General features: G+C 36.6%; 1 protein-coding gene across 2 annotated transcripts in view; it reads right to left on the reverse strand.

Moving 5' to 3' along the window:
* The window catches only part of SEMA3D (semaphorin 3D), a 137,113-nt gene that overhangs the window by 52,690 nt on the left and 57,469 nt on the right, over positions 1-26,954 (reverse strand). For both annotated transcript variants that reach the window (XM_021689669.1, XM_021689670.1), the window contains exons 4-7: positions 25,301-25,420; positions 20,321-20,414; positions 17,419-17,547; positions 7,530-7,672 (exon numbers count right to left, since the gene is read on the reverse strand). In XM_021689669.1, coding sequence (XP_021545344.1) covers positions 7,530-7,672; positions 17,419-17,547; positions 20,321-20,414; positions 25,301-25,420 — 486 coding nt within the window. The remainder of the gene's footprint in view (positions 1-7,529; positions 7,673-17,418; positions 17,548-20,320; positions 20,415-25,300; positions 25,421-26,954) is intronic.

Raw genomic sequence — 26,954 nt, forward strand, 5'->3', positions numbered from 1 at the left:
ATTACTGGAAACACAGGACCTGATAATACACTATACTAAAAAGTTCAGTTTCTAAGATTTAATAGGTTAAAATTAGGTAAATCTAGGCATGGTAAGCAGTTTTCGTTTTGTTTTGTTTTTGTTTTTCAGGTAGGATCAGAGCTCAGTAAATTAAAAAAAAAGAAAGAAAAAAGCTACAGCCAACAGTGTAAATCCTTGCTTAGGAATTTCGGACAGGAAAACAGATGGAAGTGAAGCAAAAGCACATCTGTAACTTGTGGCTCTAAATCTCTCATTTAGGTTGTAAGTGACACGTTGAAAGTAAGCAAAAAAAAACCCCACAACTTGGGGGAGATCAATAAATACGGAAAGTGTCATCAGCCTAAAAACACAAATCTTCAAAGGCAGTAATTGTCCAAATAGGACCATATATCAAGGTAGACAATGCAAGTGGAATCGAGGCAAAGGACTATTAATTAGACCCCCAGGCGAGTTATGTGAAAGGACCATCCAAACGGAATTCCTGGCATGGACCAAAGGAAATACTGCAGAACAAAAAAGAGAACAGGCACAACCTACAGCTGGAATTCAGAGTGGGCTAGCCTAAGGAAGCTAATGGACAATGCTTCCAAAAATGAACAGAATCCAAAAGTAATGGGAAACAGCCTTGAGGCGAAAAGTTGCAAGCCAGCCTCCCTGAAGTGACCGGTATTTCCACACTGTAACTTACAAGGGTGGGTCTTGAAGGGACACACACACACACACACACACACACACACACGTGTGTGGTAATAAACACCACACAGACATCAATAATAGTATCTGAAAGGACTATTCAGAAGGTTTATTTCAGGCTGTCTCACCTGTTCTTTCAGTTAGCATTTACTACCTCGCCATGGAGATCTGTGTAATTTACCATTTATGAGAGCCGCCCGGGGTGTAAGGTGTGCCATTTGGTGCTTGAAAATATTGACTGTACGACAGAATAAAGAATTATAAAGTCTGACAAGGCTTTAGAAATCATCTAGGCTAAGCATCTTATTTTAAATATGAGAAAAATGGAGTAAGAAGTTTGACCGACAAGTAGGAATACCACTGAAAAATAATTCATGAGTAAATGTGTTCTGCCGTATACAAAGATAAACATAACTGAGTGTGAAAGCGATTCTTTAGATGAAGGTACTTATTCTCCTGAGGCTGTCATTGAGCAATACTGTCCTATGAAATGATACTCTAATTCAGCTTCTTTACTGCTTTTAGTGTCTCTCCCTGTCCACACCTCTTGTCTAAAGTTTGCATTGTTCAAATTGTTCACAAAATCTCCACCAGACATGTCTCCAAATTCTTTTGACTATGTCCAGAAATAAGATCCACCCTCCAAGCACAAATATTGCTAAAATGAAGGCAAAATAATAACCGTAATTTCAAACATTAAAACGAGTTAAGTATCATCGCTTCCCATTAACTTTTAGTAACTGACCTATCTCTAACCAACCCCTGTCCCTAATACACACACACTATCACTCTTGCACTCCCAAGCACAGTTAGTTGAGCTGGCTCCAAAAGTGTGAGTGTGTATGCATGATACGTTGTGTGTGTGTGTGTGATTTCTGACATTTAACTCTCTGTTGTATGACAAGGAACTTACATTATTCACATGTCACTCTTCTACATTGTTGACTGCTTGAAAATAGAGACCCATTTAAGTCACTCTTGTTTTCCAGTACCTTCCTCAGTATCTGCCACATCCAAATTCATATATCTCATTTAAGTCTTTCATTTGCTGGGTAACATTGTCATGGGAGAGACAGGCACTCTCATTTCCTAATTTAAGAAGCTGAGTTAGGGGGTGCCTGGGTGGCTCAGTTGGTTAAGTATCTGCCCTCTGCTCGGGTCATGTTCCCAGGGTCCTGGGATCTAGCCCTGTGTCCGGCTCCCTGGTCAGTGGGGAGCCAGCTTCTCCCTCTCCCTCTGCAGGTCCCCCTGCTTGTGCTCTCTGTGTGTCAAATAAATAAATGAAATCCTAAAAAAACAAAAAACAAAAATAAAAAGAAGCATCAGCTGAGCTAGGAAGGCGTAGAGCAGAGATGTAAGCCTAGATCTACTTTCACATTGAATATTCCTATCATTTGAGCAAAAGTTATTGGTGATATCCTTACTGCCAAATTGAACACCTGATTTTTAATCATAATCTTATCTGACTTCCTTTTGGTGTGTGACATTACTAACAACTGCTTTCTTCTTGAAACAGCTTTTGTCCTTTGAGATGCCACTCTCATCCAGTTCCCCACCTAACTATCAACCTATTTCTTCTCAATTGTCATTTTCCTCTGTTTTTTTTTTTCTTAAATAAATATCATTGTCCCTCGGGATTGTGTCCTTGGTCATTGATCTCACACTACCTATTTACTTGGGCGATTTCACACACTTCCATGACTTCAAGAACCACCAATATATTGGTGATTTCCAAATTCATGATTCCAGACACTACTGAGCCTCAGGTTCATATTTTCAACTGGCTGTTTTGGCAACATATCCTAGAGCCAGGTCAAGTTCGACATGTCCAAGTATAAAATCTATGCCCATACACCATTTCTGGTATTTTTTTGTCTCAAATATCAGAAGATATCTCTTTGTGAATTTTCCTAATCTCTGGTTATCTTCTGGAAATCACAATTACTAAGAATATAGGAGTCCATGTCTACGGGCAAGTATTAAAGTCTCTGGGACAGGAGTAAGGAAGAACTAAAATGCATCGAGGATCCAATAGGACAGGAACCTGTTGCAGCCTTTCATATACATCATGATGTCAATATCTGCAATATCAGTCAGTCCTAAATACAAACGGGGAAGATAAGAGTTCTTAAGAATCTTGAAATTTTATGTATGTTCTAAAGGGGAACCAATCACTATCCTATTAATTTTCCATGTACTTGTTATGCTCCCATCAGAGCAAAGCTCTTTCAAGATCATTTTTTCTTTTTTAAGATTTTATTTATTTGAGAGAGAGAGAGAGAGAACACGAGTGGGGATGGGGGAGAGGGAAAAGCAGGCTTCGCACAGAGCAGGGAGCCTGACGCGGGGCTTGATCCCAGGACCCTGAGATCATGACCTGAGCGGAAGGCAGACGCTTAACCAACTGAGCCACCCAGGCACCCCTTCGATTTCTTTTTTTAAAAAATATTTTATTTATTTATTTGACAGAGAGAGACAGCGAGAGAGGAACACAAGCAGGGGGAGTGGGAGAGGGAGAAGCCCCCTTCGATTTCTTTTTTTTTTTTTTTAAGATTTTATTTATTTATTTGACAGAGAGAGACACAGCGAGAGAGGGAACACAAGCAGGGGGAGTGGGAGAGGGAGAAGCAGGCTCCCCGCAGAGCAGGGAGCCCGATGTGGGACTCGATCCCAGGACCCTGGGATCATGACCTGAACCGAAGGCAGTCGCTCAACCGACTGAGCCACCCAGGCGCCCAGCCCCCTTCGATTTCTTAAATGCTTTTCCCACCTCTGAGATTTCACATGTGCTTTTTTTTCTGCCTGGAATATTCTTCCCTATCCCTGTCATCTTTGCCCTGAAACTTCCTAAACATTTTCAATATCTGGTTCAAAAGTTACTTTTTCAGACAAATCTTCCACAGTCAATCTAAAACCCACCTATTTTCCTAACCACACCCTGTGGTTTTTTTTCCCCATTGTAGCACTCACCACACTTTCCAATTATATATTAATCTGTGTGTTTTCTTGTTTAATGCATATATCATTTATTAGGTTGCAAGCTCAGTAAATACAAGAATCACTTTTTTCTTTTTATTTTCTATAGAACTACCATTTATTTAGCATAGTGTTGTGCACACGGTTGTTAAGTAAATGAGTACTTTGATAGTCTGTATTTATACTGTAGCCACTAGCCATGTGATACTACTTACTTATTTTTATTATTTTAAGTTTTTATTTTAGTTCCAGTTAGTTAACAATACACATGATACTATTTAAATTAAAATTCGTTAAAATTAAATAACATTAAAAATTCAGTTCCTCTGTCATACTAATCAAATGTTAAGACTAATAGCTACATGGCTCTATGTTGGAGAGTGTGCATATGGAACATTCCTATCATCACATAAAGTTCTATTGGACAGACTAGTCTACAGTAAGCAATTAATAAAGGAGTAGTAATAAATTAAGGCCTTACTAGACATCTACATCTAGATTCTATGCATTCTATTCTATTCATTCCTATTTTCTTTAAGGAGCCACCTAACAGGTCCCTAGTCACAAATATTTCTCAATCCAGATGGTTCCTCAACTTATTGCTAAGTATATCTACCCATCAAGTCACTTTTTTTCTAAAAAACATTGATAACTTCTCATTGCCTACAGGATAGAGTTTGAACTCCTTAATATGGAAACAAGACTTCTTATCTTCCAATTTATCACCCCAATCTCGAATGACATTGCCCCCCACATATGCCCCTCCAGTTCCACTTACAAGACTTCACCCTTCTGTAAACCAAATATACTGTCACAATGCTGCCTGAAAGGGCTATCTTCTCCTTTCCTTGATGTAGTCCTCCTCCCTCTGTAGGACTCAATTTTTGAGCTTCGCCAAATATGCAGCATTCTCAGCTCTTACCTCTGTCACATTATATTGTGATTATCTGTTTATATCTCTATTTCCGTCACTGTATTATGAGATTTCAAAGAAAAGGGACAGTGGTTTACTTACCTCCCAGTGTCCAGTATATTGCATTTTGTACAGAACTTATATATTTTGTTATTATTGAAATAATGAAATAATAGTGAGTAGTTACAGAATTGAAAAGACTCACTCTTATTCTATAAACAATTCTTTACTAATTTTTGTGAATTTTTGCCTATTTCAAAAACCTTCTCCCCACCAATCACGATACACTACTCAGTCTAATAGTATTATCTTTGACAGGTCAATAAAATGGCTTTTACTTTAGGTTAGTAGCTGAAGATGTAGGGAATTCTTAAATTGTCAGCAGTTTGGGGGCTGAAGCTCATCAATTACAAATGGAAACAAATAAAAACAGCAAAACCAGAATATTTCTAAGCAAATGAGCCTGTAGGAATATCCTGGTGGAATAAAGACTATAAAGGACTCCCACATTACAAAAAAGTTTTGTAAACTCAGTAAAGTGTACACAGTTCACTCTTAACCTTCTCTAACATAATCTCTCACCTCTTGGATACTATGCTTATATCTATCGAACTCAATTTTGTTTCATAGCATAGACATACATTTGTTATTATTTCTTGAAAATTGAAAAACAATATTATAATAATCCCAGGGGGGTTAAAAAAAATACCAACAGAGAGGAGTATGTTCTGAATAATGTCAGAAGAACATTTTTATGTGAAAATAATATATAACAGCAACAATGATGATGCTGAACAGTTGTTTTTTTAATTAAACTTGTTATTGTTTTGACATATTTTTAAAAAGATTTCAAGTCATTTTAAATCTTGTCAGTGAAATTTCCACTTATACGTGCTCACTTTTTGCCACACTTTAATCCTAAATTATTAAGTAAAGTACAAAACTGTCAGGGCATGCTGCAATTAAGAAATTTTAAGGATGTATGCAGAATCAAGTATTGTAAACATTTGACTAATGGATCATATGTGTAGTGGGAGATTCTGAAGATGGTACTAACTAGAAACAGTGATTGAGTAAAGAGATGTAAGAAGGACCTCCATTATATCTTTTGTTTTTTCCTAAGGAAATTCATCCATCACATGTCCTTATTTGATCTCACAATTTGTTAGCTTTTTATCCAAACACAATGGCATGACAAAATCTTGCTGTGTGGCCTTCGAGTTTTTTGTGGTGGGAAGATTCCTGTACTACAATTCTCTCAGCCTTTTCAATTCTATAGGAGTTTGTTCATAATTAAAACAAAATATCCCAGGGCTGATACTTAAGAGTCTATATCATATTTTTAATATATAAGTTTATAAAGGGAGCAACTACATTTTTAATATATTCTTTGACCTCTAACTTAGCTTTCAGTATATTTAAGAATAGGGTAAAAATAGTGTTTTGTAACAAATGATTTTCTATCAAATGCATTAGACCTATGAAGAAATGAGTATTGAAGTCGTTCACAAAACACTCACTTGTTATATATGTTCATCAGAAAGTGACTTGTAAATCGTTTTTGACATATTTAATGTAGCTCATTTATGTAAATGATGTCAATCCACAGCCCAGCTTTTCAGGGTCAGGATACTGTTGTTATAAAGCATGCTTCAGTACTAACACACCACGACTACTCCAAGCAATGGCCATTCATCTCTAGGCAAGAGGCTTCAAGAGAAATTACTGTGAATTCTTGGACTCTGAAAGAATGAGGATGCTTTTTAGAGAATTCTGTCCCCTGGGGGTTAAGGGATCAGTGGGAGACAGCATCATTGGCAAGGACACTAGGTAAAGAATGATGTGTGCTCACAAGCTGGCCTCATTCAAAAGCCATGTTTTCATTAGCACTTTTAAGTGCTGTGATGGTTTGTATTTCTGTCCCTGGAAGTATTCAAAAGCCTGAGGGTACAGATTGAGAAAAAAAGTGATAGGCTCAAATGGAAGAAAATGAAAAGTTTGTACAAGACCAAAAAAAAAAGCTTCCTATTGAGAGTATTTATTAACTTAACAGCAATTCTTCTTAATAACAGAGTTTATGCGGAAGGTGTCTGGCTATTTAAGAAAAGTTATTTCAAGGAAGATAAATCCAAGTAAAAAAAATAATATATTGAAGTCAAAAGTGTGATTCCAGAAGCATTATTGTTCTATAAAGCTTGTATTCACTCAAATGAGAACTTGAATGGAACAAAATGGGTGTGTTTCATAGAATTCTGTTTCCTGTAACTTATATTAGATGGCAATCTTAAAAAATGAATTGCAGTGTTCTTCACAACAAATTTTTCACATTTTGGTTTATTTTTTTCTTCTTCTTATCTCATTTATTCTCAAAACCTAATCTAGATAAATGCTCTAGAAAATATTTACTACAGTATTACCATAACCATATTTTCAACTTATTTGATTCCTATAAAGATACATAATTTTACATGTGTGATGTGTTTTCATAAAAATACCAGATCTGATTCTGTTAGTGTTCAAGTTACTCCAGTGATTATATTACTTTCAACTTCAAAATCAAATTTAATGTACAAAAGCATTTTAATTTCCATGGACCAGGACAATGCAGTGATCTTACTGGGAATAGTGAAAATGGGCAAAGGGATAACCCTTTGGCAAGCTGCCAAAGAGATCTAACTCAAACCTGGGTAACAGTTCACACTGGGAAAAAAACAAACAAAAACAAAAACAACCAAAAAACCCCTAATACTGTAAAAATTTGTATCTTTTTTTTTCACTTTTGGATCTTAAAAATTATTCATGTAAGATAGTGTGAATTTATCCTACCACTTATGAATGATGGACATTAATTTTTACTTCAAGATTATATAATTAATTGTTCATACATATACATACATGCCACTTAAGTAAGATAAATATATCTTGCCTTACAAACTCTTCCAACTCGAGAAAGGATGGTCTTATCAGAAGTAGTGCCTTCTTGAGATGATTCACGAAAGAAGAAATATATTTTATCGTCATCTGGATTATAGGTGTCTGGTATAGGGAAAGTTCCAATAAATTTTGCTCCTGTTTGAAAGAAAAGAAGCTAGATTAAAATACTGAGACAATTCAGCCAGGATAGCATTGGTGTCTTTGAATGTGAAACAGTTATCAGCAGAAAAAAAAAAAAAAAAAAAAAGAACCATTAATTGAATGTGTGAAATGAGACATACACAAATAAATATGACACGAGGTAGAAACATGTATTAGCATGCAGAAGTCTCGAACAAGTTCTCTAGGAACTTCAGAGAGCCAGTGAAAACATTACTGGCTGATATTCACAATTGTTACAACTCAACCAAATTACTTAGAAAGTACTTTCAAACCTGGAGAATCTATGATTTTATATTTTCCTTTTATTTGATGGAGTCACTGTTTTTTAAATCACAATGTATAGAATGAAGAGCTTAGGGAAAACTATAAACATATCCCAAATTTTGATATGTTATTTGCTGCATTTTGTGTAATTGCTAAAGGGAAGAAGGAAATTAAAACAACTAATTAACAGAGCTTGGGCTGACTCCAGTGAAGGCTCTGGAGACAGTCTTTGCAGGTATATATCCTATCTCTCCCACTTACTACAAGGGTGACCTTACGTGAATTTTTGCCTTCTCTATGCCTCAATTTTCTCATGCCTAATATGAGGCTACCAATCATCTACCTAGTAGGATAACTGATATGATAACCAAGTGAATTAATATGTGTAAAGAACTTGCTATCTGGTAGTGCCTGACACATAATAAGTGTTCAATAAATGTTATTTATCATTAAATAAATCTTCAGGATGATAATCATTATTACGACCACTAACAAGAGAATGATAGAAAATTTAGCACATCCACACACTTGATCGAATAACAGGTAGCTGATAAAAACGAAGAACACAGTTCCAAATGTACTGGCATGGAAAGATGCCCATAATACATGTCAAATGAAAAAAATATTAGCAACTCAACTAACCCCTTTGCACTGCACCAATGACAAGTCAGTTTGGGTTACTAATTCCTTCTTTAAAAAGTATTGGGCCTTTTTAAGTTTGGGTTTTATAGAATTGTGAATGAACCAGGTATCAGATCTGTAATGAGGTGACACTAATTCGGAAATAATTCTTTTGATTAAGGCAAACTAGAGACAGTGGTTATTGCAGAAAGAAGGAAGAACCCCAATGAAGTAGAAAATATGAGATGCCTGGAGGGAAGCACAGAGCCATCTTTAGGAAATAGAAGCAGGAAACAAGAGAAGACAAAAAGTTTCAAACCACAGTCACCAGCACCATAACAAAAACAAAACAGAGAGTTAAGAGGTAGGTGAAAAAGATCAATATTGCCTTATTGTCATGTACCCCAGGAGTCCTGAAAATCATCCCCCTGCTAAAGTAGAGCAGTAGGTCAATAGCCCAGTAAACAGGACTTCCTAATAGCTTTCTTCAATAAACAAAAGTTAATGTTTGATTCCAAAGTGATGGGTAGTTCAGTCTTCATTATCCCAGCCAGGCTGGGTCAACCAGAGTCTCTTATCCAATTTCTTCTCTGCTTAAATGGGAAACTTTGAGAGGAAAAGTGAGGGGGAATTATGTGCATGAACTTTCTCCCCTTTGTTCTTTATTAGTTCCCTGTTCGTTCCCTGAAGTTCAGAACTCCAGCAGATTCTTATGCTCTTGATAATCTCACTTTGATATAGTCCTAGGTTACACTAAAAAAAAAAAATTTAGAAAACCATGTAGGGTTTTGGGAGGTGCCTGGGTGGCTCAGTTGGTTAAGTGTCTGCCTTCCGCTCAGGTCATGATCCTGGAGTCCTGGGATCGAGGCCCGAGTCTGGTTCTACGCTCAGCAGGGAATCTGCTTCTCCTTCTCCCTTGCCCCTTCCCCTGCTTGTGCGCTCTCTCTCTCGCTCACGCTCTCTCAAATAAATTAAAAAAATCTTAAAAAAAAAGAAAGAAAGAAAACCATGTAGGGTTTTGGGGCGCCTGGGTGGCTCATTCCGTCAAGCGTCCGACTCTTGATTTTGGCTCCATGATCTCAGGGTCCTGTAATTGAGCCTCAAAATGGTCTCTACACTCAGCAGGGAGTCTGCTTAAGGATTCTCTCCCTCTCCCTCTGCCCCTCCTGAGTAGGAGTAGGACACAAAAGGGATAAAACTGAAAATATACATAAGTTATAGGAATATGATTGGCTTGTTTTATCTTAACAAATATTTGAACTTAAAAAGGGGGTTCACACAAGTAGAATTTATCATAGCTATCTAATTTAATTTAAATAAAAGCTCTACATGAAGCATGTCACCCTTGTAACATTTAAATCCTATCACTTTAATGACTGAGTTGAATTTATAATTTAAAAAATAACATTGTGGTACAAAATTCAGTCTTCTCTCTCTAGAGAGGACATGAGAATTCAGTGATGTGAAACTGATAATCATTACAGATAAAAGGAATTCAAGGGTGAGAGACAGAGTGGCTTGTAAAGCTTTCCTCAGATACTCAGATGGGTGAAGTGGTCCAGAGGAGCCAACTGTTAGGTTTTCACTTGTTTACCAAGTTCAACAAAAAAAAAATCAATTCCACGACAACACAGAATGTAGATGGTCTGCAAGGAGTCCAAATAAATATGACAATTCCTATTATCCTATTGCAGAAATACACAGAAAAACCTACTTTGGATATTGAAAATACTGTCCAAGTGCAGTTATCCTATTGCAGAAATACACAGAAAAACCTACTTTGGATATTGAAAATACTGTCCAAGTGCAGGCATCACCATTTGAAATGGTCAAAGGTAGAATACGACACTAGTCTACATTCCAGGAATTTTATCTATGACATCAGTGGGAGAAAATAGAGTAGATACTTTCCCAATTTATATTTCTTTCACCTTTCAACTAATATATAACACAGATGATCAACAGAGCCTAGATGCTCATAGATGAACAATCACTTATATTCAGCGACTGTTGATTTTATTAGATTCTGTTTTAAATGTTGGTTCTCTTTTAAGTACTATAAGACAACCATTTTGGAGTAATATAAAAAAATTGAATGATAGGGGTTTTTAAGCCAAATGTTTATTATAGGAAGAAATCTAATTATAAAAAATGAGTTAGTATCAAATAGTACTCTATTGTGTGATTTAAATAATAAGCATACTCAAGAGGTAAAAATAAATACATTTCAAGAATACAAAATATCTTTCTTGCAGATTCAACTGAGGTCCTGTCTAAGAAGAATATTGATGCTAGTATTTTAATATAGAAACTCTTTCCTGAGTTCCTGCCAAGTTTGAGTAAAAATAGTTATCATTTAATCAGTGTATGACATGAACAATTGTTGCACTAAATAATTTAAAATCATAACAACAGACACCTGGGCTTTATTATAATAGCACATTTTTCTCCTTCAGCATTTAAAAGACATGCTCTAATAGGGATAGAGTTTGAAATCATGCATTTTCACAAATGAACTATTAGCATGACACTAAGAGGCACTGCCTAATGAAAATGGCATCAACCCACAGAGCCTGCAATATGCATCATGAACCTCTTTGCACCCGGATGAGCACACCTACACCATGATTTAGCAAATAGTGACTTCCTTACTTTCGTTCACTTCTTCTTGCAATATCTTCTCGCTACCACTTTTTAAAAATGTTACCCTTTCGAGTAGAAAGAGACTTTGGAGACAACAGAACTTACCAGGAGAAACTTCAAATGAAAACTGCCTGCATATGTTAAAAATAAAAATTTAAAACAAAAGTTCTCATCTACTCCAGGAAAGAAAACAAAAACACATGTATTTGAAGCATCATTGTTTGTTTTCATCTTCCAAATGGTCATACTTCTAAGCTTTATCCTAAAATTCTCACAAAAACTCCACTATATTTGAGTAACCACTCTGACTTCTACCTACATTCCTATTTCCGGATGGTTCTAAGATTAAGTTGATAAAGAAAGTGAAAAAGAGAAGTGTGGAACCATCTAAGACTTCATCCAGAACTGCCCGTGGTACCGCATCTTTGCAATTTTTCATCCTCCTGGTGAGGTATTTAACAGAAGGATTAGTCTCTCAAAGAAGGAGTCGGGATTCATACTTCTTAGGGCTACTGAACCTGGATTAGATAAAGTCCTGAGAAATTCTGACAAGGATCCTTGGACTTGTAAGTGAAGAGGATAGCTGATCTTGCTCTGGCTAATTCCAGGCAGGGCAAAGAACAAAATATGGCATACACACAAGCATCAAGGAATTTATGGACCTAAAAAAGATTCACATAGGATCATATTTTTTAAAAGGTTAATTATTTAAACACACTCAATTGCAAATTTAATTTAATTCTGTATTTCACTTATTCTAAATGTAATATCAATTTACATTTATAAGAGTTTAATCACAAACATGTAAAAAATAGGATTTTAAACTAAAAGTGAAAGTATAGAGAGCAAAATTTAACAGGAAAAAACTTTGAAACTTGTCTAACCAGAAATAAATAACACTATGATGTTACAATATATAGAAGAAACTGATTAGACATTGACATCGACTCCATCATCTGAAATATCAAATGTCAGTTCTTCCTTTTTTTTTTTTTTGAGATTTTATTTATTTATTTGACAGAGACACAGAGAGAGAGGGAACACAAGCAGGGGGAGCGGGAATGGGAGAAGCAGACTCCCCGCTGAGCAGGGAGCCCGATGCGGGGCTCAATCCCAGGACCCTGGGATCAGGACCTGAGCCGAAGGCAGACGCTTAATGACTGAGCCACCCAGGCGCCCTGTCAGTTCTTTCAACCTGGCAACAATTTTATGAAACTGAGGCGTGAGTTTCACATCTAGATGCTAAGTGAACAGTAAAGAAAATTTAGACTTGTGTTGCATTATTTGATTGTGAGCTACTGCACATAATTAATAAATAAGTACACTTTAGACCAGCAGGGCCTAATAGAAAACCCTGTGATGATGGACATGTTTTATATCTGTGCTGTTCAATAGTCCTTAGCCCATGCGGCTAGTGAGCACTTGAACTATGTCCAGTATGACTAAGAACCAAATTTTAAATGCATTTAATTTTAATCAATTTAAATGTACATGTGGCTAGCATCTACTATATTAGTGCCGCTTTCGAGCAAATAGCCTGTCAGTAACTGCTACATCAGGTCCAGTGTTAAGGCAAAAACAGCCTCTATTCCCAAAACTGTCACTGAAAGGGCAGTCAAACTTGAGATTCCAGAGACAGGAGACACTATTGCCCTCAGAAGTTTGGTACTGGAATGGAATGACAGGCTTGGGGGCTAACAGACCTGGACACACCTTCTTCATGCCGTCTTAATTTATGGAATATAAGGTTGAATAAGATCATGTCTATGATAACCTTATTCGCAGTAATCTTCACAGTTCCTCTATCACTGTATTTTGTTTCCATGCATTCCCGACTCCAGCCAGATGATCCACTGACCTCTGTCTTTGGACCCCAGGTTGATTCTATCTGGAAAATGGCCACTTCTCAGAATGGAAAACAGAAATGCTCCCTAAGCAAGTCAATCTTTTGCCTTAGCCAATCAAGTACTTCCTCATTACAAGAATCTCATATAGTTTCTATAATTTCTCCCTTGCTGTGCCCTAGTTTCCATGGGCTGAGAAGCTCCTCGGCTGAATGGGTCTCCTGAAGCATCGTGTTCTTCTAATTCTGGCCTACCTGTCCATCAGCAAACATCTGATCTGATGGTCGCACTAACCCTGAATTCAGAGATTCTGCCGAGGTCTTCCACATCACTTACCTAACCACACGTTCTCTCTGGGCTCTAGTGCCTACGACCAAACCCACATCCTCAGTTTGCTATTGCACAACATAGCATTTAGGCATGGCCTCTGTCTGTAAATGAGGCTCCAAAAGCAGGGAATGTGCAGTCAGAAGAGCAGAATTTAGGTTGATCATAAAATACATCATAAAATGTCAAGAAAAAAGTGTCTAGAGCAAGAAAGACATCCCTGAGTCTCAGTCTCCCATCTGCTAGCTATCTATAAACAATATATCTGACTTCTAATCTAGCCCCCAAATGTAAAGTGGGAATAGTAATTCTCTCAGGATTATATCAGTAAATAAAATAATACTTTAAAAGTGCCTAAAATAGCGACCCGTGTGGACGCTATATAAAATAAATTTGAAGCAGAAGAGATCAGCGATAGGAAAATGAATTAACAAACAATAAAATAGTGGCAAGAACCCAGAGATCAAGTGATGAAGACCTATAGAAAGATGGCCATGGAAACAACAAGGTCGATAGATATTTTGAGGGAAGTAAAAGCCCCTAGTGACAGATAAGATAAAGGGGGTGGGGGAGAGGAAGGAATCCAAGATAACTTCAAGGTAACTGGGTGAATAATGTTTAGAAAGTTAAGATAGATAGAACTCAGGAAACTGGCATTGAAGGGCAGGTTAGAAAGGGAAAACAAGATAATTTTAGATTTTAGATTTTTAGATCCAATTAGTCTTTTATGTATCTCTATCTATATCTGTCTCTGCATATTTAAAGAAACTCAAGCAAAGGATCACAACTTAAACAACTTGTAAAAAAAAAATCAAAGCATCTTAGTGGAACAATCAGGGCGAAGGCTTAGATATCTTTATTTGCATACAAAACAATCAGCTTCTTTCTTGTGATCTGGGATGAAAATGTAAGACACCCAAATAAGTATTCTTAAGGGCTCCGAGTTGCAGGAAAAAAGGCTTGGAAATGTAGTTTCAGGAAATACTGGAGCACAGGAAACAGTTGGAAATCTGAGAGTGGATGAACTCACAGAATTATGAAATGCAGAGAGAGAGAAAGAAAAGGTGGTCAATAGTTACAGCTAAATAGATTATCAGTGAACCACAGAGACTTTGGTGTTTTAGTCCCACCTCCTGCCTTTTTCACCTTCAAGAATAAGGACAATGATGTGATGAAAGCATTGACAACTGAACTGCTCTTAAAATTGTCTTCCATCAGGCTTCCCAATATGATCTTCCCTATATGATCTAATTTAATCCTTAGAACACCCTGTGAATAAATACTATTATTATGCCAAATTTTTACAAAAAAATGTAGACGCACAGAAAGGTTTGACCAAGGTCACAAATAAGTGATATTCAGGATTTAAACCTACGGAATTAAATTCCACAGAAACAGAGCTGTGATTCCTGTCTAAACTAGGACACTTTTGAGAGCTACAGAACATTAGAGGTAGACTGGAAATGTCCCGGGCAAACCGGGTTTTATGGTCCCCTGGCCATTAATCAATAAGCATTCTGCCTTGAATGTCTTAGAACCATAAACATTAGTTCTAATTCTTAGTCATTTGCCTGCATTCAGTCCACTGAGACTTTTCAAATGTGTATCCTTTCTCCTTTCTTCCTTTCCACTGACTTCTCTAATCACAAAGTTTTCTCAGTATCTAAAACGTTCTCTTGAATTCCATCCTCAGATCCTTGGATTCTTCTATTCCCAAATATCTTCTATTTCAAATATTTGTTGCTGTATATTCTCACATCCGTCTCAACTGCCAATACCTTTGTTCTTGTCCCACATTTTCCTGATTCCTTGCTATGGCTTCTTTCTCTATCCTCATTCTCTTTTAGTCTTCTCTTCATACTACTGTCAGTTACTTTATAAAAAACAAAGATCCGATTCCCTAATTAAGATCAGGTTATGGATGAAGGGGGTGAAAAGGTACAAACTTCCAGTTATAAAATAAGTAAGTCATGGGGATGTAATGTACAGCATGGTGACTACAGTTAATATACTGTATGGCACATTTGAAAGTTGCTAAGAGTAGATCTTAGAAGTTCTCATCATGGGGCACGTGGGTGGCTCAGTCGTTAAGCATCTGCCTTCGGCTCAGGTCATGATCCCAGGGTCCTGGGATCAAGCTCCGCATCAGGCTCCCTGCTCAGCGGGAAGCCTGCTTCTCCCTCTCCCACTCCCCCTGCTTGTGTTCCCTCTCTCGCTGTGTCTCTCTCTGTCAAATAAATAAAAAAAAAAAAAAAAGAAGTTCTCATCACACACACAAAAATACTTCCAACTTTATGGTGACAGATGTTAACTAGACTTATTACGATCATTTTGCAATATATACAAATATTGAATCATGATATTATACCCTTGAAACTAATATAATGTTATGTGTCAATTATACCTAAAGAAAAAAAAAAAAAAAGAACTAAACCATACTTCACTTCCCCGTGATGTCAGGATAATATTTATAGCTTTCCAGCCCCAACTCCCACTCTCTTCTAATGCTTCCGGTAGTCACCCCTGAGTTCAGTAACCCTCCCATGTAATCTTTGCAAGTCCATGAGTAGAAAAGCATTCAGTATGCCAAGGGTCCTCAAAAGTTGTTATTAAATGTTAAACCAATGCAAGGCTTCCTATTTTGTAATTCTCTTCACACAGCATTTAAGAAAAACATGCTAGTCAAATAATAGTTGAATAAAGATTTCCTACATTTATTAATTCAGCAATGCGACAGACTTCTTAATGGACATGTCATTGTTAAGGAATAAATAGAATAATCTCCGAAAAGAGTGGCAATATGATGACATTTGCCATCCCAAGATTAAGAAATACAATCTATACTTCATTTTAAAGCCATAAGTATATCTTGCTACCTAAACAGATGGGTAAGTAATTTGGTAAAATCCATGCACTCACTCTCAAACCAAGTATTTCCACAAAAACCTCACAATGCTCAAGAAGATAGTCTTGCCTTGTCTGAGTGTAGAGAAATTAATGAGTAATCACATAGTTGGGAGATCTTCTAAATTTGTCTTCCCCGGTAACAGGCTCTCTTTTGGTCAAGGGAGATCCCATTGTTGTGTAAACAAATGGATCTGGAGGTTCTGACTAAAGAAATGTTTTAAAGCATTTTTCCCTTTTGTTTATGTTGTCACTGCTTAAATGATACTGAGAGATAGAGGGATAGCCCCTAGGAAATGTCTACCCAGGCCTCCTCCACCAAAACCCAGTATTTATGGTGGGAAAGAGAAATGTTGTTTGTTTGCTTAAATGGCAATATTATGTTATTCTGCCATGCTTTATAATAAAGTCGTATGATAATTAGAAAACATTAGACTATCATGATAAAACCTGATCTGCTATAAGGCAGGAGAACATAAACAAACATAAATTAATTAATTAATCAATTAATTCATTAGTGGCTTTTTTAAAACTCAGAATACTGTATCACCTCCAAACAAAAAAGTAATCAGATAAACTTATGTCAATATTAATATGCTTAAAATTTTAGAAGGACATGTCAACCCAAGTATAAATAACCTTTCAACAAAAGAAGTTAGCATTACAACCTATCCCTTTGTTGTTAGGCTATTAGACAGTATTTGGATTAGTCATTAAAAAACAGACTTCAGGAGAAAGATTGCCGACTTGAACCCCAGGGTCTACAACTGACAAGTTATAAGAACTTGACCAAATTTCTCAACTTCATTCTGTTTACTCATCTTAAAAAGGCACATAATAATAATAATGCATACCTCATATGTCATTGTGGACATTTAAAAAATCAATTAGAGCATGGAACAGCGTCAAGGACAATAGCACACTTTCAGTAAGTGTCAGCTATTATTATTATATACACAACAGGCTCTGGAGATTTGTCTTAGTGGGGAATTAATCAAATGCATTTTATAATGTTAAGCTAAACCACTTATTCCCAAACACATTTGAATGAGTAATAATGAGTTTCTTATCTATCCAAAAGCCAAGGCAAAAAAATGAAAAGAGAAAATCACTAACCATTGAGCCAGTAGTGCTCCGAAATGTCAGTTCTGATGTAATGATGGTCATGAGTAGGCCCAAGGGACCGCGTGAATGCCGTGTCTTTGCCAAGGAAATCAGACGCTGTTCCAGAATAGAGGTACTCATCTGAGAGGGAGAAGAGAATACACAGGACTTCTAAGAATACAGCAGCAGACACTATTTGCAATATACTAATTTCATTGCATGAAACCAAAGACGTTTCTTGCTTAACATGAGAAGATACTGTTTCATAAATTTCACGTTCAAATTTTGAAAAATTTGTAGAGTCGAAGACAAGATAACCCAATGAACTGTGGTACGCTGGTGCTAGAGACCTGAAGATAAAAATGGCCAAAGTCTTCTGAATTCATAATTGCATATGCATTAGCTTCTCTTATGAATAAGCTCTTCCTCCTTTCCCCTCTCCCACAAATAACTCAAGGACACATCATAATTAAGAGTTTGTCTTCGTAGCAGCACAAAAAATACTAAAAAGTAAATGCCATAATGAGGAATGGATTGTGTAATTAGTATTTACTTAACCAATACAACCTCAATGACCACAACTTTTCTCTGCCTAACCTCTGCTGAAAGGGAGCTTTCAGCACTGAAGTCATTCTTGGTAATTATAACATGTTGCATTCCTTGTAGCTAATCACATCTCTAATGGTTCTGATACACAAGAATTCCTGAAAAGGGAAAGATGTGGCTATTACTGCATACCGAACTTCTTTGTCCTGTTATTTATGTAAAATGCATATCCATGTTTTACCAGAAAGAGAGAAGTGGGGGGGGGGGGCGGGCGGGGGGGGGGGGGGAGAAAAAAAAAGGGGGGGGGAAGGGGGGGGAGGTGTAAGAAGGGAAAGAGAAGGATGAGAGGAAGGGGAGGGAGAAGGAAGAGATCAGGGAAGAAGGGGAAGAGAAAAGGATTGAAGGAGAGAAAGGGGAGTGGGGGCCAGTGTTCCCTAATGCTAGTCAGCACTTGGAGGGGGGAGAGACAAGAATGTTGTCCCTACAGTAGAATATATTGCCCCTTTGAAAGCTAAGCCTCTATTTCAAGAAATCTTTATAGTCAATAATGTTGAGTACACGTAATAGACCAAAATAAAAAAAGAAAAGGCTAATCTCTATAGAGCATTTAGATTTTTAAATGGCTAAGTATAAGATCAGTGAAAGACACTGTTTTATCACTAAAATCCAATTTTCCTCAGAAATATTATCTTTAAAATTCTGACTTTCTATAAGTGATTGAAATACTTTCTAAATCCTCTGATTACATCCATCTGAATAACCTTTTACTGAACTATTTGAGTCAACCAATCTAAATAATGGCAAGAGTCAATTTCCAAAGGTAAACAAAACAAAACAAAACAAAACACAAAAGAGAGAAATCCAGTTAGGTAAAGTAAATGTAGATATGATACCACTCCCTTCTCTTAAAGCAATCCCCTAAAATAAATGGTAAATGACAATATTTCATTTGTGGAGCAAATTTTTAAAAAACAGAAGGATAATAACAACATCAATAAAGACTCTTACTTGGTAAGAGTAAAGGAAACAAACTATTCGTTTGAAAAAAAAAAACTATAGATATTTGAACATATTGTTAAAAAAAAAAAAAAAAAAGGTGTGTTTCAACCTAAAAACTGTATCTGTATATCCAGGCTTTAAAACTGTCTTCTTTGTATTTAAATCACTTAGGGATTTGTAAGAGGGCTCACCGATGCCCATAGTCCATTGTTTTTATTAAGGATATGTCAACCCCACTTGACAGATCAGAATCCCAAATCATCTAACTCCCTTTCTGAGGATAATGACTGAACATCAGTCATACAATTTTCAAAACACACAAAAACACGCATGCTTTCACTTCAAAGGAAGATCACTAGTTCTCACTAAGTGAAAATTAAAACGTCATGGTGCTTCACTCTTACCGTCTATTCAAACATTTGATAGACAAGTTCAATAAAAAGAGAGTAAAGTCATGAACCAAACCAAGACAAAAGGGGTCCTTATAATGGTTAAAATTCAGAGGTCGTGCCAACATTCCTCAGAACAGACTTCAGACCACACAGCACTGCCTTCTTTAAACAGGATAATCACCCCACAAGCGAATTTAAGATGTAGACAAAGCAAGAGAAGACTGAATGTGCTAGCAAAAAATTCACATTTCCATTACTACAATCAGGTTAATGTGAAATTGCGGGGAAAAGATGTTATAAAATTCTATTATCTGTATTCTATGTTATCTGTATTCTATCATTTGTTTTATTAGTTTATCCACTACATCTCACTATTAATCCTTCCACTCAAATCTTCAACATATTTTGTAACCTATTATGTTTAGGAATTGCTAAATTTAACTTCTGTAGTAAGCCAAATAGGGACATAGCTTAGTATAAGAAAATCTGAGACATCTAAATATAAAATTATAGAACAAGTAAGTATGTGTCATTTGCATTAAAAAGAATTCAACCAGAACTTCATTTAAAAACTGTATAGAGGGGCCCCTGGGTGGCTCAGTTGGTTAAGCATCTGCCTTCGGCTCAGGTCATGATCTTGGGGTCCTGGGATCACCCCAGGCTGGCCCTCTGCTCATCGGGGAGTCTGCTTGTCCCTCTCCCTCTGCCCTTTCCCCTCCTTGTGCTCTCACTCTCTCTTACTCAGATAAATAAATATAAATAATAATAATAATAAAAAAACTGTGTAGAAATGAAGGATCTGCTCGGCTTCCCCTGATAATAAGGTTGCTAAATATAGAGATTTGGCACTAAAATACTATAATCAAATAGCCAGTGAAAGAGTAATCCCAAATAATCTTTAACTCAATAAGAAAATGTGGTTTAGTCTACACATACCTTTTCAGAAAACCACCTAAAAGCAAGGCCATTGATCTTACCTGTCATTACCGAAGCAAAAGGCTGCTGAGGATCAAAAGGACATTTCAGTCTGCCAGACTCCAAATTATGTGTGTCTAGTTTGAATATAACTTCCTGTTATGAGAAAAATTAACACAAGTGAGATTTTTTAAAATAGCCAATCAGCAAGAAGATAGGAGATAAGAACTAAATTCTAACTCATTAATTCAACAAAAACTGATTGAGCATATAGCATGTGCATCATGCTGTGCTCCTTAACTCTTTAGCAAATATTATTTCTGGCAAGGCTCAATTCCCATGTTTTGGTCTGTGTTTGCCCGAAGTAGTAATGATAATACTGAATGAATTTTTCAATTGGAAGTAGTGATATAACCATCAATTCACTGAGTCTGGACCACTCTCATTATCAAAATCACCATCAAGCACACACATTTCTTAAGGCTAATAACAAATTTATTGAGCCTAATAAGCTAATTTCCTCATCTAAGAAATGAATTTATGGGGCGCCTGGCTGGCTCAGTCCATTGAGCATGTGACTGTTGATCTCAGGTTCATGAGTTTGAGCCCCACGTTGGGTATAAAGATTGCTTAAAAAAAAAAAAGAAATGAATTTACTAAAATAATTACACTTTCATTACTATTGTGGTTTATTTACTCACACATCTTCAACTAAACCAAAATAGGCCTTGTGACATTTTGTGATTTTAGAGACATAAAAGCGTGCTAAGGCAGGCAGTCCATTTACAGAGCTGTTGATACATGTGGGCAAAAAAACCCCAAAAAACAAAAAAAAAAACCCAACAACCAAAAAAAACCCTGTTGTAGTATTTTCACTATTATAAAAACACTGTACACATTAAAACCACATAGTTATTTTGGCTGAAGTATCTATTTTTATAATAGTGGCCACAGACAGAATGACATTGGCAGACTTTTAATATTCAGGAAAAAATAACATCTTAAGTTGAACTTTCCAAGAAAAATATGAATGTATAATGAATATGGCCCCATGAGTTTGAGTGTTTCATAACAATGACAACACTACCACCCAGCAGAAAGGCTGATGACTCACTCTGCATATGCACTAGTTAGAGAAATCTAGCATTTCAGATATTTTCTCTAGACGATGTATCTACCAAGTTGTATCAGAACACATGCATAATGAGAAAGGAACATTCAGTGCTACTTATCTAGAAAGTAAGCAATGAAGCAAAAGGGATAGAGGGAATTGGATTGTTTGTTGTACTGTGTTGTCATTTCAGATTTGTTTCTTCTGAACAGAACCAATAGTAATGACCTTATTAAAAAAAAAAAACAGTGGTAGTAATTTAAATAGCATGATTGACAATGGCTATTTCATAGTTTTAAGTAAATGCACTTTCATGCTAACAGGAATAGTCCCTGCCATTAGGTACTAACTGTGGGCCCAGGAAATTTATGTACATTGTCTCATTGAATCCTCACCATAAGCCTAAAGCTATAGCTACTTTAAGAATTCCAGCTTCACAAGTGGAATATTGAGGACAGAAGGGGTTAACTATCTTGTTCAGCAGCACATAGCTAGTAAGAGGCAAAGCAGTAGCTTGAACTCTCAGGGCTGTCCCCAAAGTTCATGCTGTTAACTAATCTCACCTCAGAATTTCAAACTCATGGATTTAAAAATGTGTTAAAATCAATTTATAGATTCACCATGACCATGTAATATGATCAAATCCAAGTATGTTTAGTTGGAACAGGCCAGCTAATGACAAGCTGTGATAGTGGAACCTTGGCATGGAAAAGGTACAGTGAGAACCCATTTAGGGCATGCTTCCCAACTGCGAATGAGGCTACAGAGATGTCAGGGAAAAAAACACCTGTAGACAGTGGCACTCGTGTGTGTTTAAATATCATTAAGGGCACATTATTTTCCACAGATCAAACAGAACTGTTGACTCTAAAGCCTATAATAGGATATTGTAATGGGAAAAAGTAAACTGAATCCCAGCGTGGCAGAAGATTAGAGTAAAAAGTTAAAAAGGAAAGACCAAGAAAATAGGAGAGTGTCACAGTTGATGAAAAGTACTAGATAAACCCTCCTAACTGTACAGACTTCTGTTTTTAAGATGCAACATTTCATTACATTCTCAAGATAAGCCCATAACATTGATATCTTGAAGGCTTAGGACAAGGTCTCTCTTATAATCTCCTGGACAAAGCAATTATCAGGAAAGAGAGTTTCCTTAAGCCAGAGTCAAGGACACCAAGAGGAAAATTTTGTAAAAAATAATGGTTGACTGAGTGGACTTTGGGAGATAAACTGACTGAATTACAGGACACTAACGTTTGAGACAACTTCAGTTTTATAAGAAAATTCCTTCAGCGTAATTAAGTAAGCAAAACATACCAACGTATATTGTTGAAGTAAAGAGATGAGCATGATAGGAAAACATTTAGTTATCAGGGCAGCTAGGCAGAGTTATTGTTAATACCACCCCCATTTAAAGATGAGATTTCTGGCAGCAGAGGGGAGATCCCAGAGGAGAGAACATCCTTCTAGTGTAATTACTAAATAAATAACAGGCATTGCTGGTATCACAGAATAAATGTATATATTTACACATACAGAATATATATATACATACACACACACACAAACACATCTATACATACACACACATGTATACACACACGCATATAACACACATTTATACATACACATACATGCATACACACATCGCAGACATTATTTTTCCATGAAGTTTACATACACACTTTCCAAATCCTTGCTGCCTTTCGTGTTCCTCTTGCCTAGTACGGCTGAGTCGTAAGTGGTAAGTGACTGGAATGAAGCAAGGGCTGTGCCAAAGCCCATACAAGCATTTTCTCATTTTATCCTTCAAATAACTCTGTGAGATAGTTACTATTATTATCATCCTCATTTTGCTGAATAAACAGAAGCTTCAAGAGTTTATGCAGGGCGCATAAGACTACGGAGCTGGTAACTGACCGAAGCCATAATTCAAACTCTGGCTGCCCAGGCTCCAACGATTAGCTGTTGACAACTGCCCTGACTCCTGTCCTGAAATCTGGATCCCACTGCCGGCTCGGCATGACCTAACCGAACATTTTGCAAATGCAGAACGTACAAGACTCACTCACCGTTTCCCTCGCAAACTTGTTACTATTCTCACCTCAGTAACACCACTCTCTGACTCACTGCCGAGGACAGAAATCTGGGATTCATTTGAGCTTTTCTCCTCTTTCCTCTCACTGTCCCAGGATTTCCCAGGAAGGGGCCTTCCCACACTTCCCTTCTGCATCCCTCTTACATATTGCCGGTCCCTCTTTCCAGCCCCATCAGGAGAAACCTCATCTATTTGAAAATGGAAGAGCCTTCTAAATTCCCTCTGGAGGAGCAATGATTCCTGGGACTAATAATTCATTGAAAAAAGTTAACAATCTTCACGCAGCGTTGCCATACAATTACCTGTATTCTTGACCGGTGGAAAAATCACCAGGTTCACCTCCCAGCTCACCCATAATTCTCTGAGTCACAGACCTTGTAAATCTGACTGTCCCAGGCCCTCTTGACAGCCTCAAGCTAAGTAATTAGCTCCATCTAAATTCCCTTTCAGCACTTGTGACTTTCAGGAGTTAAAGAACACTATTTGCACCCCTCAGCAAGTTGTGAGTTTGGCCTTTAGCCTCAGGCCTCAAAACACATCCAGGCTGTGGGGCTATCTAATATAATTACACCCTATGTTATATATTACCCTTCATCAAAGCTAGGCAAGAGAACATTACACCAGCAACAAAGAATGATGGATTCAAGTTGCCAAGTCTCCTAGTGGTTCGGAGATTTAACTATGAGGGTTGCTTTATTTTCAAACAGTTGAGAATGCGCTGGTTAGACAAGTTGGTTAGAGAGGAAAATTAATCCAGCCACAGCTGTGGGTTTGATCTCTGCATGAATCAGTTAAATCAATGTAAAGAAACCTGTTCCATAAACCCAAACTTTACTTTCAAACACACAGCGAATTATCCTGCAAATATGTGTGGTTATTCACAAGTAGTATATACATAAACATAAGGATGACAGTACAACTCATCAAACCCATACAAAGAAACAATTTAGGGTATGTACTCTAAAGCTCAGTTGGGCATGCTTGCTCTAGAGACAGACTGCTTTGGTTCAATTCCTTGCCAGACCACTTATTAGCTGGGTGATTTTAGGCATGTTATTTAATGCCACTGAGACTCAAGTTTTACTAACTTGTAAGTTGGGACTTATAAAGGTACTAACTTCAATTAAAAGCGTTGTTAAATTTCAGAGACAATCCATATAAAGTGCCTGGCATAGTCCATGATACAAAGAAGGCACTTTAATGTATCAGTTACTAATTAAACTACTGAAATCTGCATGTTTCTCATTTATTAAAATGCTCATTGATAGCTGGAATATATTCCTCTTAATTTAGTACATCTTTATTTGCACTATGGCAATTCGGCCCAGCAGAAATAATGAATTCATTGTGCTAATGACTATGTATATAATTTTAAGAAAAAAAAAAAATATCTGTACTTAGTGTGTAACCATATATAACGGGTCAAATTTGCTGGATGGGAAAAATGAAATAATTTATAAGATACAATTCCACTGCAAGGTCATATGGGATGTGGATTTTTACTAACAGCAACTAATATAGATCTAATTACAATGGAAATGCAAAAGAAAATAAGAACATACACAGAGTCTATAGAAAACAAACACTTTCAACATTTTACACTTTTAATTTTGATCATCTCATTAAAAAACTTCTAATCAAAAAACTTTTTATTGGGTAGATAAAGTGTGTAATCAAAATGGCAATCTATAAGGTGATTGGGAACATGAGTTCTTATGTGATTCATAAACTATATGATTCAAACTTTATATTCAAATCTGCCTGTTTTATGTCAAAGACATTAAGTGACAAGGTATTATAACTAATTGTTTTCATGCTATTTCATTATATTACCTCCTTGTAGACTCCAAGATCAATATAACCACATATTGGATGAAATGCTCCAGTTCCACACACATAAATGTGAGTTTTGTTATAGGGTTGAAGTACGCGGATAAAATTTGCACATTCTGTCTATTGGACACAAAAAAAAAATAAAAGCATTAGCACGCAATTCATGTTGTTGAAAGATCATCATTCTTACCACCTGTTTTCCAAGTAGATAAATCATCAAGAAAAACAGCAAAAATGAAAACGATTCATGAGACATGCTTAAACATCTGACTTAGCAAAGGAAGCAAAACAAACTAGAAACTGTGGCTTAAATGAATGATTGAAGCTTTTCTGAAGTTTTTTTTGTTTTTTTTTTTTTTTTTTTTTTTAAAGATTTTATTTATTTATTCATGAGAGACAGAGAGAGAGAGAGAGAGAGGCAGAGGGAGAAGCAGGCTCCCAAGGAGCAGGGAGCCCGATGCGGGACTCGATCCCAGGACCCTGGGACCACGACCTGAGCCGAAGGCAGACGCTCAACCATCTGAGCCACCCAGGCGCCCGCTTTTCTGAAGTTTTACAGGTGCTGCACTAATCAGAATGCAAGAGTGCACATCTCTATAGATATTCAGCGGGGCCTACGGAATGGATATCAACAGAATGAGATATCCATACCTTCTTTCAGGAATTACCTAAGAACAAAACCTGTCATGTTCTGATATTCCCACATTGTCTATCACATTATAGATCCACTGTTGACAACATCAACTGTCTCAACTACACTGAACAAAACATGAACACACTTGTGTATTCCCATATATGTATTCCATTTTTATTGGATGGAATGCACTACCACTTTATTCCCAACTATTTTTAATGTCACAGAGCCTTTAAAAATCAACTTAATTTCTCTTTATTCCAAGAATCTCTTGTTCTTCCCCTGCGTTTTCTAACACCAAGTCAAATTTTTGAAGAGATTTTTATATCTCTGCTTGCTTTGCATATGCTTGGTCCTAAAAATATTTCTTTGCATTATTATCATTATAACATATATTATCTATCCCCTAATTAGTTACAAGTAGTGACTCTTAATTTTTCAGAGTAGTCATTCCTGTTATTATACATTATTTTTGATTTATCTCCCATAAGTAATTCCTTTTCTTTACATGATTATTGGCTTCATGGTTCCTGGACCCCAAAATCCCTGAGAAAACACCGGGCTGGAGTATACTTTTATTCTGGATTGACTTTATCTAGGAGATGGGGAAGTGTTCACCAAGAAAGGTATAAACCTAAGAAACCACTGGGATTCATAGAAAAAGTCTAGTTCTTTCCTACCTGAATGGCCATGCGTTCCTCACCAGTCAGACGTTGACCTAATGGGTCACTCTTATTGTAAGAGTTGTTAAGAAGGAATATATTACAAAAGAACCCAAAAGACAAAAAACAATGACCTAACTGGTAGGGTGGTTTTTTAGAATTAAATACAATTTTCAGAAAGCAGACAGCAACTTAACTGACAGGATTAAGTTAAATAATATAATATTAATAATTATTATTTACCCTGATTTGGATCTATATAAAATATCAATATCCCAGTGGCTATTCAGATTTTAGAGTGAAAAGCTATACCTGCATAACTGTGGTAAAGAGTTCCTAGTCTCTAGTACTTCCCTTG

Source organism: Neomonachus schauinslandi, chromosome 12 (genome assembly GCF_002201575.2).
Source record: "Neomonachus schauinslandi chromosome 12, ASM220157v2, whole genome shotgun sequence".
Lineage (NCBI taxonomy): Eukaryota > Metazoa > Chordata > Mammalia > Carnivora > Phocidae > Neomonachus > Neomonachus schauinslandi.